The sequence below is a fragment of the Drosophila mojavensis genome, unplaced genomic scaffold (assembly GCF_018153725.1).
Source record: "Drosophila mojavensis isolate 15081-1352.22 unplaced genomic scaffold, ASM1815372v1 contig_81, whole genome shotgun sequence".
NCBI lineage: Eukaryota > Metazoa > Arthropoda > Insecta > Diptera > Drosophilidae > Drosophila > Drosophila mojavensis.
Window position 1 is genome coordinate 4,035,496 of NW_025318907.1, and position 15,425 is coordinate 4,050,920.

Genomic DNA, 15,425 nt, shown 5'->3' on the forward strand with positions numbered 1-15,425 from the left:
GCATATACAACTTTCATTTTAATGGTCTTTTGAGCCCCAAGCTGTATATTTTTGCCATTTATTGTACTTATATTTACTCAACAATTTATTGCGGTTCTCAGTTGTCAAACAGAAAGTTTCTTTTCGAGTTTAGTTTTCCTTTCCTGCCTTCTCCACATAGTCTTGTTTTAATCATCAGATACGTATACAAATCCCCACTATTCGACACGTTCAGGTCCGGACTTCAATAAATCAATTAATTGGGGACAGGCTTGTAAGCAAATCGAGCTCGTAAATTATAGCGAGCAATTGTCATGCATACTCAAGATTCTACAAAGGTGAAGAGAAGTTGCCACGGAATGCATTTTGGATTTGGTTTCGTTTCTTTTCTGTTTTTTGAGCATTATCAACGTGTCTCTGGGCAGTTCTTTACAGTCGAGGCATGACTGTAACCATTAAGCATAACCATAACGCTATCTCAGATGTCCAAGCCACGAGCTTTGACTGCGGCTAAGACTTTGCCTGTTCGACTCTGCTCTCATATAAATTATTTTTGATTGATGTGGCAGGCAGTGCAGCACGTGCAACCGGCCCATTGAAATTCGTCAAAAGCAACACAGAACTACAGAAATATATACAGTACATTATGTACAAGTGTGTGTATATAGAGAAAGAACTCTGCTGATGATTAAAATGCAGCCAAGGTTACGTGTGGCGTTTTACCAGGAAAAAAATATGCTTTAATTGTCTTGGCTTCTTTTTTTTTGGTTTATTATTTTGGTTATTGTGTATGATTTTTGAGTTCGTAGAATTAACGAGCCGGGTACGTGCACGGCATTCCCCACAATTATCATTAGATACCCAGTTATGGCTTAGAGGACGCATGACAAAATTTCCAAATATTCCTGATGAGTAATTTAATCGTCGCAATATATGAATTTCTCATTTTTAGTTGGAGTTGAGCATTTACCGTAAACTAGTTTCGACGCCTGTTAACAATTTTCTAGGAACTCTTTGCTAGCTCCCTCTCTCCCTCTCTCTCTCTCTCGTGCTCGCTTCGACTAAATGAAAAATTGTAAAACACTCGAGACTTGCACGTGTCCAAATTGAAGGCACACTCCCGTTGATTAGGGAGGTAGTCAACTCTGTCAGTCGCTCGACAAGAACTTTGTTTTATGTATTTACCGCGGGGCTCTTAAAGTGCTATAAACGCGCTCAAGTGCGCGCTCAGCCAGGCTCTCCACACGAACTTGGCCAAGAGGCGCTTGTTTTATGTAATGCTGCTGCCGGTTTTATTGGCCCGGCCCGTCTCACATGTAATTGCTATTATTTATTTACTTTTTTCACTTCTTCGTCTTCTTCTTCTTCTTTCGCTGTACTAGATTCGCCTTTGCCATAAAATTTTCCAAGAATTATTGCTCTCTATTGCCTTCACAGAAAGATGGCTTAGTTTTCTATGAATGGGTTAACTGCTACTTGGAGCTCCAATCTTTCGAAATAGATAAATGGAGGTAATTATATTTATTTTTGAGTTTCGTTAGATGCGTTCAGATAAGCCAAAGATTTTAGATTCAAAAAAGAAAGAAAAGAGATTAGCAGAGAGTAAGCCACTACATTATCTTAGTAAATAATATATGTATACAAATTAGTAGATATTTATTTCCATTTGTCATTTAGCTAATAATTATTGATATTATTAATCTCGACGTAGCAGAGCTCATTTAATATCATATTTCTTATAAGATAATGGGCATGACCATTCCATTCCATTTTTAGGTATTTTATTTACTTTTCTTAGTTAAATTTTGTTTATATTTAATCATGAGTTGTTTACAGCAATAAGTTTAATTTTAAATCACTTGTATTTCATTTACATTCTGTTGAAATTATATAAACTTCATTCGATAACTTCATCCAACAATTCAATTATCGATTACAAATAACTGCATCTAGTTCAATTATCAGCTGCATATCAATCAAATGTAGACTGCCAATAACACTACTTTACTATTTATTTATCGATTTGTCGATCAGAATTTTTCAAAATTTTATTCCACATAAGGATATTTCATAATTTTATTTATTTATTTATTTAAATTTTCTTTAAAATTTCTCCCAGAATTTCAAAGTTGCTTCGTTCGGCAATTTTAAACTTCAAATCAAAATCTTCAGCTCTTAGCCGTTCGGTTTATAAAAAGGGATACAAACTGTCTTCTTGCTAACTCAAAAATCTAGACACCTGTGCAGCAGCAGGACAGCACAGACAAAATGGAAAACGCGTGACGAGCAGACAAAAAGCTAGAACTTGTTCAAGTTTAATTGGAAAACGTAAAATGCAATATTTGCTCAAAGCGAACAACTGAAGGCAAGAACTAGAGGCGGCACATGAAAAACAACTTGACGAAGAGGAAGAAACAGAGCAGGAAAATCCATCAATAGATCAAAACTGCACAGGACGAGTTGCTGCTGCAACCAACTGCAATCATCGAGAGGCGAAAAGGCAGGCGAGCGAAATATCGTTAAGCAAAGCTTGAAAGCCGCGCATTCGCCGCAAAAATAGGCCTCAGAAATCAGGCAAGGACGACGTGGCAAAAATCAACACAAGGAGCAGAGTGTGAAGCGAGAGCGGGAGTAGCTGGGCCACAGGAAACCTACTGGCCACGACGATGGCTAAACAAAGTTAGACAAGATTGTGCAACAAACAAGAGGTAGGCAACAGGAAAAAAAAGAGAAACAAGGAGAAAAAGAAAACTGCAACTGTGGCTGTTGCATTGTTGTTCAACTCCCTTCTTCTCTCTCTCTCTCACTCTCTCGCAGTATGGAGAAAGAACTCACCGAGTCGAGCTGCCCAACCCACTCACCTGTTAGTCTACAACCCACCTCTCGCTCTCTCTGCCTCTCCGAGTCTTCCACTTCTGATTTTGCTCCTGTTGCTGCATTTCCAGCTGAGTTGCTTGCCTGGCTTGGCGAGTTTTGCAAACTTTTGCCGTTGTGATTGTGTGGGGCATAATTGCATGCGATTATGCTGCCTGCTCAGCTGTGCAATTTATATCATGGCCAACTACAACAACAACAACAATCATAATAAACAACAAGAAGAAGCAGCAGCAGCGCCAGATAGGCACTGCTCGAAGTAGTAGTAGAAGCAGCAGAATAACTACAGCAGTTCTGCAATCTTCACACTTGCTGCAGTTCCAGCAGCGCGCAAAATGCACAGCGCACAGTGGTTAAGGAATATTGAATATGCCGAAAATATTATTACTTTTTTATTTAAATATTCTTTTTTAATTAAATTTAATTTTCGATTATTTTCTTTTAGTCTTTATATATCCAAAATAAAATTGAATTAGAAAAGAATATTTAAATTAAAAAATAATAATAATGTTTTATAATAAAAGTATTAATAATACAAATTTTAAATAAAAATAATTCCATTAAAAGAATTAAATAAATAAGAATATAATTTTAAAAAAATAAAGACTAAAAGAAAATAATCGAAAATAAAATTGAATTAGAAAAGAATATTTAAATTAAAAAAAAAAAAAATTAATATTTTATAATAAAAGAATTAATAAGACAAATTTTAAATAAAAAGAATACAATTAAAAAATAAATAAATAAGAACACAATTTAAAAAAATAAAATAAATAAATAATATTTTAAAAATATAATATATTATATATTAATTATATTTATTTTATTTATTTTTAAAATACGGATACAAGTTATAAAAATACAGTAAAAGAAACACGTAAATTAAAAAAGAATTAATATTATAAATAAATAACATAAATAAATTATTAATTGTTAGAACCGATGTTTTTAATGGCTATACCAATGGAATAATATAATTAATCTAATATAATATAATTTGCATTGAATATAATTGCTTTGCATATATTTTCCTGATGTAGTCAACTTTTTTCTTTATTTCAAACTACCCATTTTTCGAGACCTAACCCATTCAGTGTAAATACGTTTTCATGCGTATTTTTGCAACATTCGTTGCAGTGTGCGACGGCTGCTTCATTTGGCCGCATCCTGTGCCCCAGCCTAAACGAGAGCCTGTCAATTTCAGCTGCTGCTGAAATTTGTTTTTAGTTCAATTTTCGGTCAAATTTCGGTGTCCGGCCGTAAAACTAGCGGCATCTACAATTCCGCCCTGGCCGCCCGACGCGTCGGCCTGGCGTGGCCTCTGCGGACGGGCATATTTTATATTGCAAAGCTCTCTCTTTGCCATTTGCACAATATTTTGTTTGTGCTCTTCGCTTGATGACAAATTCCCTTTTTGAATGGGGCTGTTGCTGCTCTAAAGTTGATAATGGAACCGAAACAGATATATAGCCGCTGTGCTCCATTGAATCGGAATCGTAATCGCTTTGGGGGGCTCCGCAATGGCGCCTCTAATCGAAAAATTGCGCCACGTTTGTCGCACTTTTGTTAATTAAACTTGGCTGCGTTGCATTTTATTGTGGGCTCTCTAATTAGAGAGCGAAAGCGCAACGGAGCTGGTCAGAGTGAGTGAGAGAGAGGGAGGGAAGTACCATATATAGAGACAGCGCGAGGCTGTTAAATTTATTGCTCAATTTAATGCACATTTAAATGTATTGTTTGGCCATAAGACAGCCATAAAATATGATCTATAAATTGAAATATAATACCATCATATATAAGAGCTGTCATATCAGAAAGAGAACGAAAGAGAGAGAGGGAGCGAAATGGACAGACCAATAGCTGATAACCCTTGACTTGCTCAGAGAGTTCTCTTTGTACTTGGTTGTAGTACAAGCAGCTTCTACAAGACACAAAGATAATTCATGGTGGGCCACGTCTTGAGACTCTTTGACGTAGATAACAACTGAACACAACATGCAAAGCAGATAATTGTTGCTGTCGCTTCTAGGGGTCGTTGTCTCCATGGACCATGGTATGCATATATATATCTGTTGCGTGTGTACATATATAAATAGAAAATTATATATTTGTAATCAAATGATACTAAAAGCTATCTCAATTTCTCTTGAATGTCGCAATCGACTAAACATAGATAGTAAAATAAAGGAAATGCTTATGTTAGGAAAGATAGCATTGAATGAGTAAGAGAACTTGAGATTAATTTGTTTTAAGATATTCGTAAAAACGAGTTAACAAATTTGATTTTGCTTATAGTCTAATATGTTTTGTATTGGTGTAATATATGAAATATTTATTAATATAATAACATATATAGAATTAATGTAAATATATGAAAATATTTATAATTGATTCATTAGTATATTGTTCTTGGATAGGATTAATTTTATCATCATTCATATAAGGGATATTGAATCTATATATATTAAATATGAATACTGAATTTTTTTTACTTTGACCAACATCTTAGATTAACTATAGAAATTAGATAAGTTTATATGATAAGATAGATAAGTTTCTGATACTCAATTAATTTTCCAGTCCTGTAAAGTGAAGTGAAGTGTAAATATTTTATTTCCTATTGGATAATTTTCAGAGAAGGGTTAGCAAATGAAATAATTTGGCCAAATTAAATAATAAAGTTGTTTATAAGGAATGAATTTAAAAATGTAGTCAAAGTATTTTAAAATAAAATGTATTTTAAATACTATACATTTTAATATGGAGCAAAATGGAATATATAATATATAAAAATTATATAAATTAGAAATAATAAATATAAATAAAATGAATATTTTAAAATATAAAAAACATAAAAAATATATATAGATAATACACAATAAAATATTATTATAAATACAATATATATACATAATATATGTATGATAGGTCTTTAATTATAACAAATTCTCCTAAATAAACACCAACTTGGGAAAGAGTTATACCTCACATGAATCTTACAAATAAAATGAATAAACAAGAATCGTTCAATATTAATAAATAAGTAAATTAAATGCCCTTCAACAGTTAAAGTTACGACTGTCGTGTACTGAGTCAATAGTATTGACTTTTTGCCTTTTCAGTTCAATTTTTTCGGTTTGCCATTTCTCATTGAACTTTAACGTGTTGATGCTGCGCTTAATAGAGCTTACTTGTTGATAGCTAACTAGGCTTACATTGTGTGTTGCTGGTGATAACAAAAAAGTGTCCTGCGGCGCAATGCAGCAGCGGCAGCAGCAGCAGCAGCAGCAGCAGCAGCAGCAACACTAGGAAAAACAACAAGCAGCATCGAACAGGAAAACAGGGCAGCTACTGCCTGGGCCTAAATATGAGGTAGCATTTTGCAGTGTTGCTATTTTTGCAGGCTCACACACACACACATACACACACTCGGATACTCACACATGTGAGAGGGAAAAAATAGTAAAATGGAAACAAGTTGAACAAGTTTCCGACACCTTAGCACCAGCCAAAAAAAAAAAAAAAAAAAAAAAAGAAGAAAAGGAAAAACAAAGTAAGTTAAAAAAGAAAAGAAGACAAAAACAATGGCAATGTGTTGGGACTTTGTCTTCGTCTGCGTTGTCGTGGAAACCCACTCAGCAGCACACGAGCTGGGCAGGAAGAGATGTTTAGACTCGATGCTAGCCAGGGCAGGGAAGGGCGGGGCAGGGCAGGGCGCCGGGGAACATTAACTTAGTTACCGCGCAGCACTTGTGATGGGTGGGAGAGGGGGGTAGGAGGGGAGATGAGCGGAGACAGGTAAAGCTGGTGGCATCTTTTGGTCTCCTCTACCTTTTGGCAATTCACTTTTGGCTTTGGCCTTTTCGTAGATTTGTTGCCGATGACGACTGCCAAGGACTACGAAATAGTTGAGAAAGGGGAGGCGGAGCCAAAGGAAGGGGCAGAGACGGGGGCGGTGGCAGACAGCAATGGCAAGGGGCAAACATCTTCCGGTCATGTGTGGGCGCTGTGGCAGCTCTGTCAGTTAATGAAAAAGTTGGCATGAATAATAAATGCATTTCGAGGAAAACTTGATGCATACAAACAAAAGTTTCGCATACATGTATGTGTGTATGTATATGTATAGATATATATGTGATGTGATATATGGTATAAATAATAAATTTTCAAATGTGGCAAATAATGTTGAAGGCGATAACTTGAGCTGTATAACTTGAGCTATATGCGGCCTTGGCCTGAATTGAATTGAATATGCTACTGATGCACGCACATATGTATATGTGCACCTATATATACATACAATTCAAGTGCATACATACTACTCTATATATACGTAGCAGCAACATTCAATTGCTTTCTCTAAACACTGCTCTAAATATAACTTCTCAGTCGCTCGTCAAACACTCGAGCTGCAGAGCGAATTGCCTAATGCATCTTTAAGTGCGCGATCCTCAACAGCTAGGAACATATACATATATACATGCACACACATATGTAATGTATACATATACAGCTATGCTTATCCTGGCAATGTGTTAAACATTTTTTAGCGTTGACAAAATTGCCAGGCAGCCGACCCAGTGCCTACCCTCCCTCCTTTGCCCTGGCATTGCAGCTGCAACAATTAGAACTTGCCCCGCTCAATAGGAAACGTATCTGACGGATGCGTCTCCTAAGTCGCTGCTGCTGCTGCTGCTGTTGTTGCTGTTGCTGTTGCTGATGGCGGCGCGTGTGAGCTAACAGCAACAACAACAACCGTAATGAAAACAAAACAAAAATGCATTTGCTGGCTGAGAGGAGGGAGCGTGTGGGAGAGAGAGAGAGAGATGGAGAGAGAGAGAGTAAGCAGAGTGTTGACTGATATTGAGTTGAAGAGTGTAGAGTGAAGAAGAGCGCGAAGAGGGAGAGAGAGAGAGAGAGATATGCAGAATCTGAGTTGATAGAATAGAAACTGAGCTCAAATAATTTATGCAATAACTAAAATAGGTAAACAAATAATTTTAAAATTAAAATAAAATAAAAGTAAAATTAATTTCAGCCCAAATAGCATAAAGTTCATACTTTTCCAAGCAAAAATATAAAAAAAAAGTATTATAAATGAAATGAATGTATAAACAATAAATAACTATAGAAAATCTAGTATTATTAATTTTAATATTTTATATATTTTTTATTTAAATTAAATTATTTACCATTTGTATTTAATATTTATTAATTTTATATTGTTTACCATTTTTAGTATTTTCTTATTGAGAACGAGAAATAGTGTAGTCTTAATATTTATATTTATTTCTGTAAGCCAAAAATTCGAAGAAAAATTGATGGTGTAAAATAAATTTACAAAACGTTTATAAATGTTTTTAGAAAATAAATAATTAAATATATTTTTGTAAATTTTATAGGCATGCGAAAATATTCTATCTCTACTTCAATATAAATCTCTCGCCTATTCATTATTTCTCATTCAATTCATGCAAGCCAAAACAGGAAAATTGACTCAAAAGAAACTCAGTCTAGCTATGAGTGGATTCACTCAATTGCTCGCCACACAAATTGCGCTCATTTACTGCGGCACACTAGCGCCATTCGGTCGTGCAGCGGCAGTTTTAGTAACTAAATCGGGAGAGGGAGCGACTGCGAACGAGAGAGCGGGCCAGAGCGTAAGCATGCGAGCGCTCTTTGATATTATCGTTAGTTGGGTTCGTTTCTTAGGCAAAACCCACCCGACGAGCACATGCGCCTCCTTCGTTCGTGACTGTCGCGCTTTACTCAGTCGCACGTTCTCTCTCTCTCTCTCTCGCTCTCTGCGTGCGTAAACTACACGTTGTTTCGTCTTTGCAGTTATTCGGCTGTTGGATGGATTTTCCTATCGGTCTACGGCCAGTTGGCTTAGCGAACCAACAAACAGTTCGAGTGCGAGCGCCGTACGGTACGGACGTGTGAAGCACGCACAAAATTCAGTTAAAAATCCACAAAAAAAAAAAAAAAGAATAAAATAAAATCGCAAAGCGTTTCAAACGTTGAAAATGAGAGTTGAGAAATTGTAAGCCGAAAACATGAAGTGAATACAACAGAAAAAAAAAGAAATACAGTGAAGTGAATTATAAAAATTAATGAAGCAATAATTCAAGAATAATTGAACAAGTGCAGTGGCAAAATAAATAATAATAAATGAAAAACAAATTTACAAAAAATGTCAATTTCAATGAAAAACTGAGTGAAACGCGAGAAAACGAGTAACGTGAAAATTGAGCAAAACGCAGCTAATTAGGCAACTGAACAAATCCCCCATCCCGACTCCAAGCGAAGCCCGAAAATTCAATGGAGCTGCGGCTGCTATTGCTGCTGAGCCTGCTCCTGCTCGCTGGCTGCGCCGGCTGCCTGGGCGCCGTGCCGCCCAAGCCCAAGGATGCCAGCGATAAGAACGCGGCCAGCGCCATGCTCGGCTCCAGCGTCAGTTTGTCCAGTGATTACAGCTCCCTGCTGGCCGCCGCGCAGCCAATGGCCGCCTCCTCGCCGGCGCCGGTGCACAGCGGGCCGAACAATCAGTGCACCTGGACGTATAACGGCACCAGTTCCGTTCACTGCTCACTGCGATTGATCGAACGACAGCCCTGCCTCGACTTGCAAGGCGCCGATGGCAGCAGCCAATTGACCATCAAATGCAGCGATTTGTATCTGTTCGAGTCGCAGCTGCCGGTGGCGGTGTTCGCCCGCCTGCAGACGCTGGACACGCTGCGGCTGGAGTCCTGCAAGCTGCTCCAGTTGCCCAACAATGCATTCGAGGGCCTCACCACGCTCAAGGCCCTCAAGCTGAGCACACGCAATGCCGAATGGGGCCCGGCCAAGGCGCTGGAGCTCTATCCCGACTCGCTGAACGGCCTCAAGCAGCTGACGGAGCTGGACCTCAGCGACAATAATCTGCGTGCCCTGCCCAGCGGCTTCCTCTGCCCCGTGGGCAATCTGCAGACGCTCAACCTGACACGCAATCGCATTCGCACCGCCGAGCAGCTGGGCTTTGCGGACATGAACTGTGGTGCGAACGGTGGTGCCAGCGGTGCCAGTGGCAGTGGCAGCGGCAGCAGCAGCGGCAGCGAGCTGCAACTGCTCGACGCGAGCTACAACGAGCTGCGCTCCATCACAGAGAGCTGGGGCATCTCGCGGCTGCGGCGCCTGCAGCACTTGAATCTGCAGCACAATAATATATCGGAGCTGTCGGGCGAGGCGCTGGCTGGCTTGGCCTCGCTGCGCATTGTTAATCTCAGTAATAACCATCTGGAGACGCTGCCCGAGGGGCTGTTCGCGGGCAGCAAGGAGCTGCGTGAGATCCACCTGCAGAACAATGAGCTCTACGAGCTACCCAAGGGCCTGTTCCATCGGCTGGAGCAGCTGCTCGTGGTGGATCTGTCGGGCAACCAGCTGACCTCCAACCACGTGGACAACACCACCTTTGCGGGCCTCATCCGTTTGATTGTCCTCAACCTGGCTCATAATGCGCTGACCCGCATCGACTATCGCACCTTCAAGGAGCTGTACTTCCTGCAGATCCTGAATCTGCGCAACAATTCGATTGGCCACATCGAGGACAATGCCTTCCTGCCCCTCTACAATCTGCACACCCTCAATCTCGCCGAGAACCGTCTGCACACGCTGGACGACAAGCTCTTCAATGGACTCTATGTGCTCTCCAAGCTGACGCTGAACAACAATCTGATCAGCGTCGTGGAGCCGGCCGTGTTCAAGAACTGCTCGGACTTGAAGGAGCTCGACCTGAGCTCCAATCAGCTGAACGAGGTGCCGCGCGCTCTGCAGGATCTGGCCATGCTGCGCACCCTGGACCTGGGCGAGAATCAGATACGCACCTTCGACAACCAGAGCTTCAAGAATCTGCACCAGCTGACCGGACTGCGTCTGATAGACAATCATATCGGGAATATTACGGTGGGCATGTTTGCGGACTTGCCCCGCTTGAGTGTGCTGAATCTGGCCAAGAATCGCATCCAGAGCATCGAGCGTGGCGCGTTCGATAAGAACTACGAGCTGGAGGCCATACGCCTCGATCGGAATTTCCTCTCGGATATCAATGGAGTGTTTGCCACGCTGGTCTCGCTGCTCTGGCTGAATCTGTCGGAGAATCACCTGGTCTGGTTCGACTACGCCTTCATCCCCTCCAACCTGAAGTGGCTGGACATACACGGCAACTACATCGAGGCGCTCGGCAACTACTACAAGCTGCAGGAGGAGATACGCGTGAAGACGCTGGACGCCAGCCACAATCGCATCACGGAGATCGGACCCATGTCCATTCCCAACACCATCGAGCTGCTGTTCATCAACAACAATCTGATTGGCAACGTGCTGCCCAATGCCTTTGTGGACAAAGCGAATCTGGCGCGCGTCGATCTCTATGCGAATCAGCTGAGCAAGCTGCAGCTCCAGCAGCTGCGCATTGCCCCGGTGCTGGCGCCGAAGCCGCTGCCCGAGTTCTACCTGGGCGGCAATCCGTTCGAGTGCGACTGCACCATGGACTGGCTGCAGCGCATCAACAACCTGACTACGCGGCAGCATCCGCGCGTCATGGACATGCCCAACATTGAGTGCGTGATGCCGCATGCCCGCGGTGCTGCAGTGCGTCCGCTGAGTGCGCTGCGGCCGCAGGACTTCCTCTGCCGCTACGAGTCGCACTGCTTCGCCCTGTGCCACTGCTGCGACTTCGATGCCTGCGACTGCGAGATGACCTGCCCGCACAACTGCACCTGCTACCACGATCAGATCTGGTCCACGAACGTGGTCGACTGCGGCAACCAGCTGACCATGGAGCTGCCGCGCCGCGTGCCCATGGACTCGAGCATCGTCTACCTGGATGGCAACAATTTTCCCGTGCTCAAGAATCACGCGTTCATCGGGCGCAAGAACCTGAAGGCCCTCTACGTCAACGGCAGCCAGGTGGCGTCCATACAGAATCGAACGTTCGCCAGTCTGGCAACGCTGCAGCTGCTGCAGCTCTCCGACAACCGCCTGCAGACGCTGCACGGCTACGAGTTCGAGCAGCTGTCCGCCCTGAAGGAGCTCTACCTGCAGAACAACCAACTGGCCACCATTGGCAACGGAACGCTGGCGCCGTTGGTCTCCCTGGAGCTGCTGCGCCTGGACGGCAACCGGCTGGTCACCCTGCCCATCTGGCAGCTGCACGCGACGCACTTTGGCCAGCGGCTGCGCGCCATTTGGCTGGGCCGCAACCAGTGGAGCTGCCGCTGTCAGTTCCTGCAGGCGCTCACCTCCTACGTGGCCGACAACGCCCTGATTGTGCAGGACGCCCAGGACATCTACTGCATGGCCGCGCCCAATACGGCGGCCTACGAGCAGAGCAGCTCGACGGCGGCGGGCACCCAGAAGCGCGAACTGGACTTCAACTCGACGGGCGCCGCCTGCACGGATTACTACTCGGGCGGCTCGATGCTGCAGCACGGCATTCCCGAGTCCTACATACCGCTGCTGGCCGCCGCCCTGGCGCTCGTCTTTCTGCTCGTCGTCATCATCATTGTGTTCGTGTTCAGGGAGTCGCTGCGCATCTGGCTCTTCGCACACTACGGCGTGCGTGTGTTTGGGCCGCGCTGCGAGGAGTCGGAGAAGCTGTACGACGCTCTGCTGCTGCACTCGGCCAAGGACTCGGAGTTCGTGTGCCAGCACCTGGCCAGCGAGCTGGAGACGGGCCGGCCGGCCTTGCGTGTGTGCCTGCAGCACCGCGACCTGGCCCACGATGCCACCCACTACCAGCTGCTGGAGGCGAGTCGCGTGTCCCGGCGTGTGGTCATCCTGCTGACACGCAACTTCCTGCAGACGGAGTGGTCCAGGTGCGAGCTGCGCCGATCCCTGCACGACGCGCTGCGCGGCCGGCCGCAGAAGCTGGTCATCATCGAGGAGCCGGAGGTGGCCTTCGAGGCGGAGAGCGACATTGAGCTGCTGCCCTATCTGAAGACCTCGGCGGTGCATCGCATTCGCCGCACCGATCGCCATTTCTGGGAGAAGCTGCGCTACGCCCTGCCCGTGGACTACCCGACCTACCGGGGCAACAACTACACGCTCGACCACAACCACGAGCGCATCAAGCAGCCGGCCAGCCCGGGCCTGCTCTACCGCCAGGCGCCGCCTCCTGCCTACTGTGGACCGGCGGAGGCGGCTGCTGCTGCTGCTGCTGCCGCTTCGGTGGCTGCAGCCGAGCAGAACTATTCGACGGCCACAACGGCCACGCCCAGTCCACGACCGCAGCGACGCGGCGAACGGGCGGAGGCTGTGGGCGTGGGCGTGGGCGTGGGCGTCAATCCGGGCGGACCCCATCATCTGCATGCGCAGTACTATCAGCATCACGGCATGCGTCCGCCCTCGGAGCACATCTACTCCAGCATCGACTCGGACTACTCCACGCTGGACAACGAGCAGCACATGCTAATGATGCCGGCAGCGACTGGAGCAGCTAGTGCCGAGGTCTCCCAGCAGCGGGCACAGACCTGGCGGCCACAGCCCAAGCAGCAGCAGCTGCAGACGCCACATGCGGGCACACTGAATCCCAGCACAGCGGTCAAGCCCAATCCTCAACAGCAGCAGCAGCAGGCGAGTGGTCAACAGCAAGGTCCACATGTGCAGGCGTATCTGGTATAAAGAGAGAGAGAGAGAGAGTGAGAGAGGGAGAGGTAGAGGTGCATGCCTGTCCAGCAGTTGGACAGAGTGACAGTGATTTCTATAGGGACTGGTTCCTGGTGCATGATTTTAATTACTAAAATATGTGCGAGCTAAAATTAAGAGAGAAGCGAAGAGAGAGGAAGAGAGAGAGGGAAAGGGAGAGAGACATACAGCAAAGTGTGCATGGAAAAGGGAGAGAGAACTATGTAGGGTTAGAGTTTGCGAAAGGCAGAGAGAGTGAGAGTGTTGGGGGCAAATTATAAATTCTGTCTCGAGTCCAAAATATTGCAGTTAAACAAAAACCCCAAAGAAAAACAGAGAAACACTGAAACACACAATAGGGAAGCTCTACCCCCCAATTTTCCCCCGGAAATGCGCGCAGCGTAACAAATATTTTGTTTACCCAGTGTAAAGTCATTTTAGTGCACTGTATAAACATAAATCCAAGTACATTAAACACACACACACATACACACATGCATGGAGGCACACGACTGCAGATACAAAGATACAGAATACAGTTGCACTCGCATTCGTTTGTATGCGGCCATCATGTGTGTTTATGTAAGAAGACGCATGTGTTGCATGAATTGTGCTGAGCGAGAGTCAGGCTGCGTCCCGGCGAGGCAATGTCAAGTTGGTGTTGTGTTTTGCTAGAGAGAGCTAAAGTCAAGTTTTTGCCCCCAAAAAGTTGCAGCTCTGTCGAGTTGCACAAAACTTTTCATTCATTCACTCAGTCACTCATTCAGTCATTCGTTGGCTCGCTCGTTTGTTCATTTTCCCTTTTGAGCTGGGAAAATGCGTTTAGTGCATTTGCCAGCACTAACTTTTTAATGTGCTTTTAATCAGTTAGAGCAACAAATAACTAGAATGAGATTTAGATTTATGAAATGTGCCGTCAACCCAACTGATTTCGCAGCTCAAACTATTTCCAAAGTGTGAGATATTTGCGTAGGCGCCTAATGCAAATGTTGCTTGATCAATTTACTTTACTTTACTTAAGCTATTTTCAACTCCTATATTCAGCTTATAAAGAGACTGGCTTTTAATATTTATTAAACTTGAAACTTTACTTAATTCAAAATGAATTTACGCCCATTGCAAAAGTTCTTTATTTTCGCACATCTTCTTCTGACTGACGAAAAGGTTTCCACAACTATTTTCTATCGCTTAACTACTTATAAAAATTGATAAAAGAAAGTCTAAGATGTCTCTTTGCTCCGCTCTATAGTCTCTACTCCCTTCTAAAAGCGTAGATCCTTGTATATAAACAAACATAAACACACTGGATATGCCTAAAATAGTTATATACATACCTAATGATATATGCGTAAGTCTAAGTAAATGCCACTGCAAATACGTAGTCTCCTACAATTAATTCACACACAAACACACACACACACAAGCAGAAAGTTTGAAATTTGTGTAAAGAAGAAAAAAAAAAAAAAAAAAAAAAAAAGAAAAAAATGAAAATAAGCATTAAACAATTAGCTAGCAAACAACATATATATAAAACTATGCAGTAAAGCTCATTTTAAACATTTACGCTTACCAAAATATTGTAATAATAATACAGATACTTAAAAATAATAATGATAATTAATAGCTGAGTAATAAATGGGTTAAAGCATTTGCAAAGATACAACTACATGGCGTATACACAATATAAATACTAAATATACTAAAATATATACTAAATATATATGTGACTGTAAAAAAACTAAAGAAAATAGATACTAACTGATATTATATATATAAACTATATGAGATAAACTTTATATACACACACACACACACTGATACACACACAAGAGTAAATGTTTAACAACTGCCTATAGAAAGTACGACATGAGAAAAGATACCAACACTTATGAGCATTTATTTCAAAGCAA

General features: G+C 43.1%; 1 protein-coding gene across 1 annotated transcript; it reads left to right on the forward strand.

Annotated features, from left to right (window-relative positions):
- The first annotated feature begins 8,759 nt into the window (after positions 1–8,759).
- LOC6580703 (toll-like receptor 7) lies at positions 8,760–14,952 on the forward strand. The gene has a single exon (XM_002006470.4). It carries the CDS (start codon positions 9,175–9,177, stop codon positions 13,510–13,512), a length of 4,338 nt encoding a protein of 1,445 aa, XP_002006506.1. The 5' UTR covers positions 8,760–9,174; the 3' UTR covers positions 13,513–14,952.
- Positions 14,953–15,425: the final 473 nt, after the last annotated feature.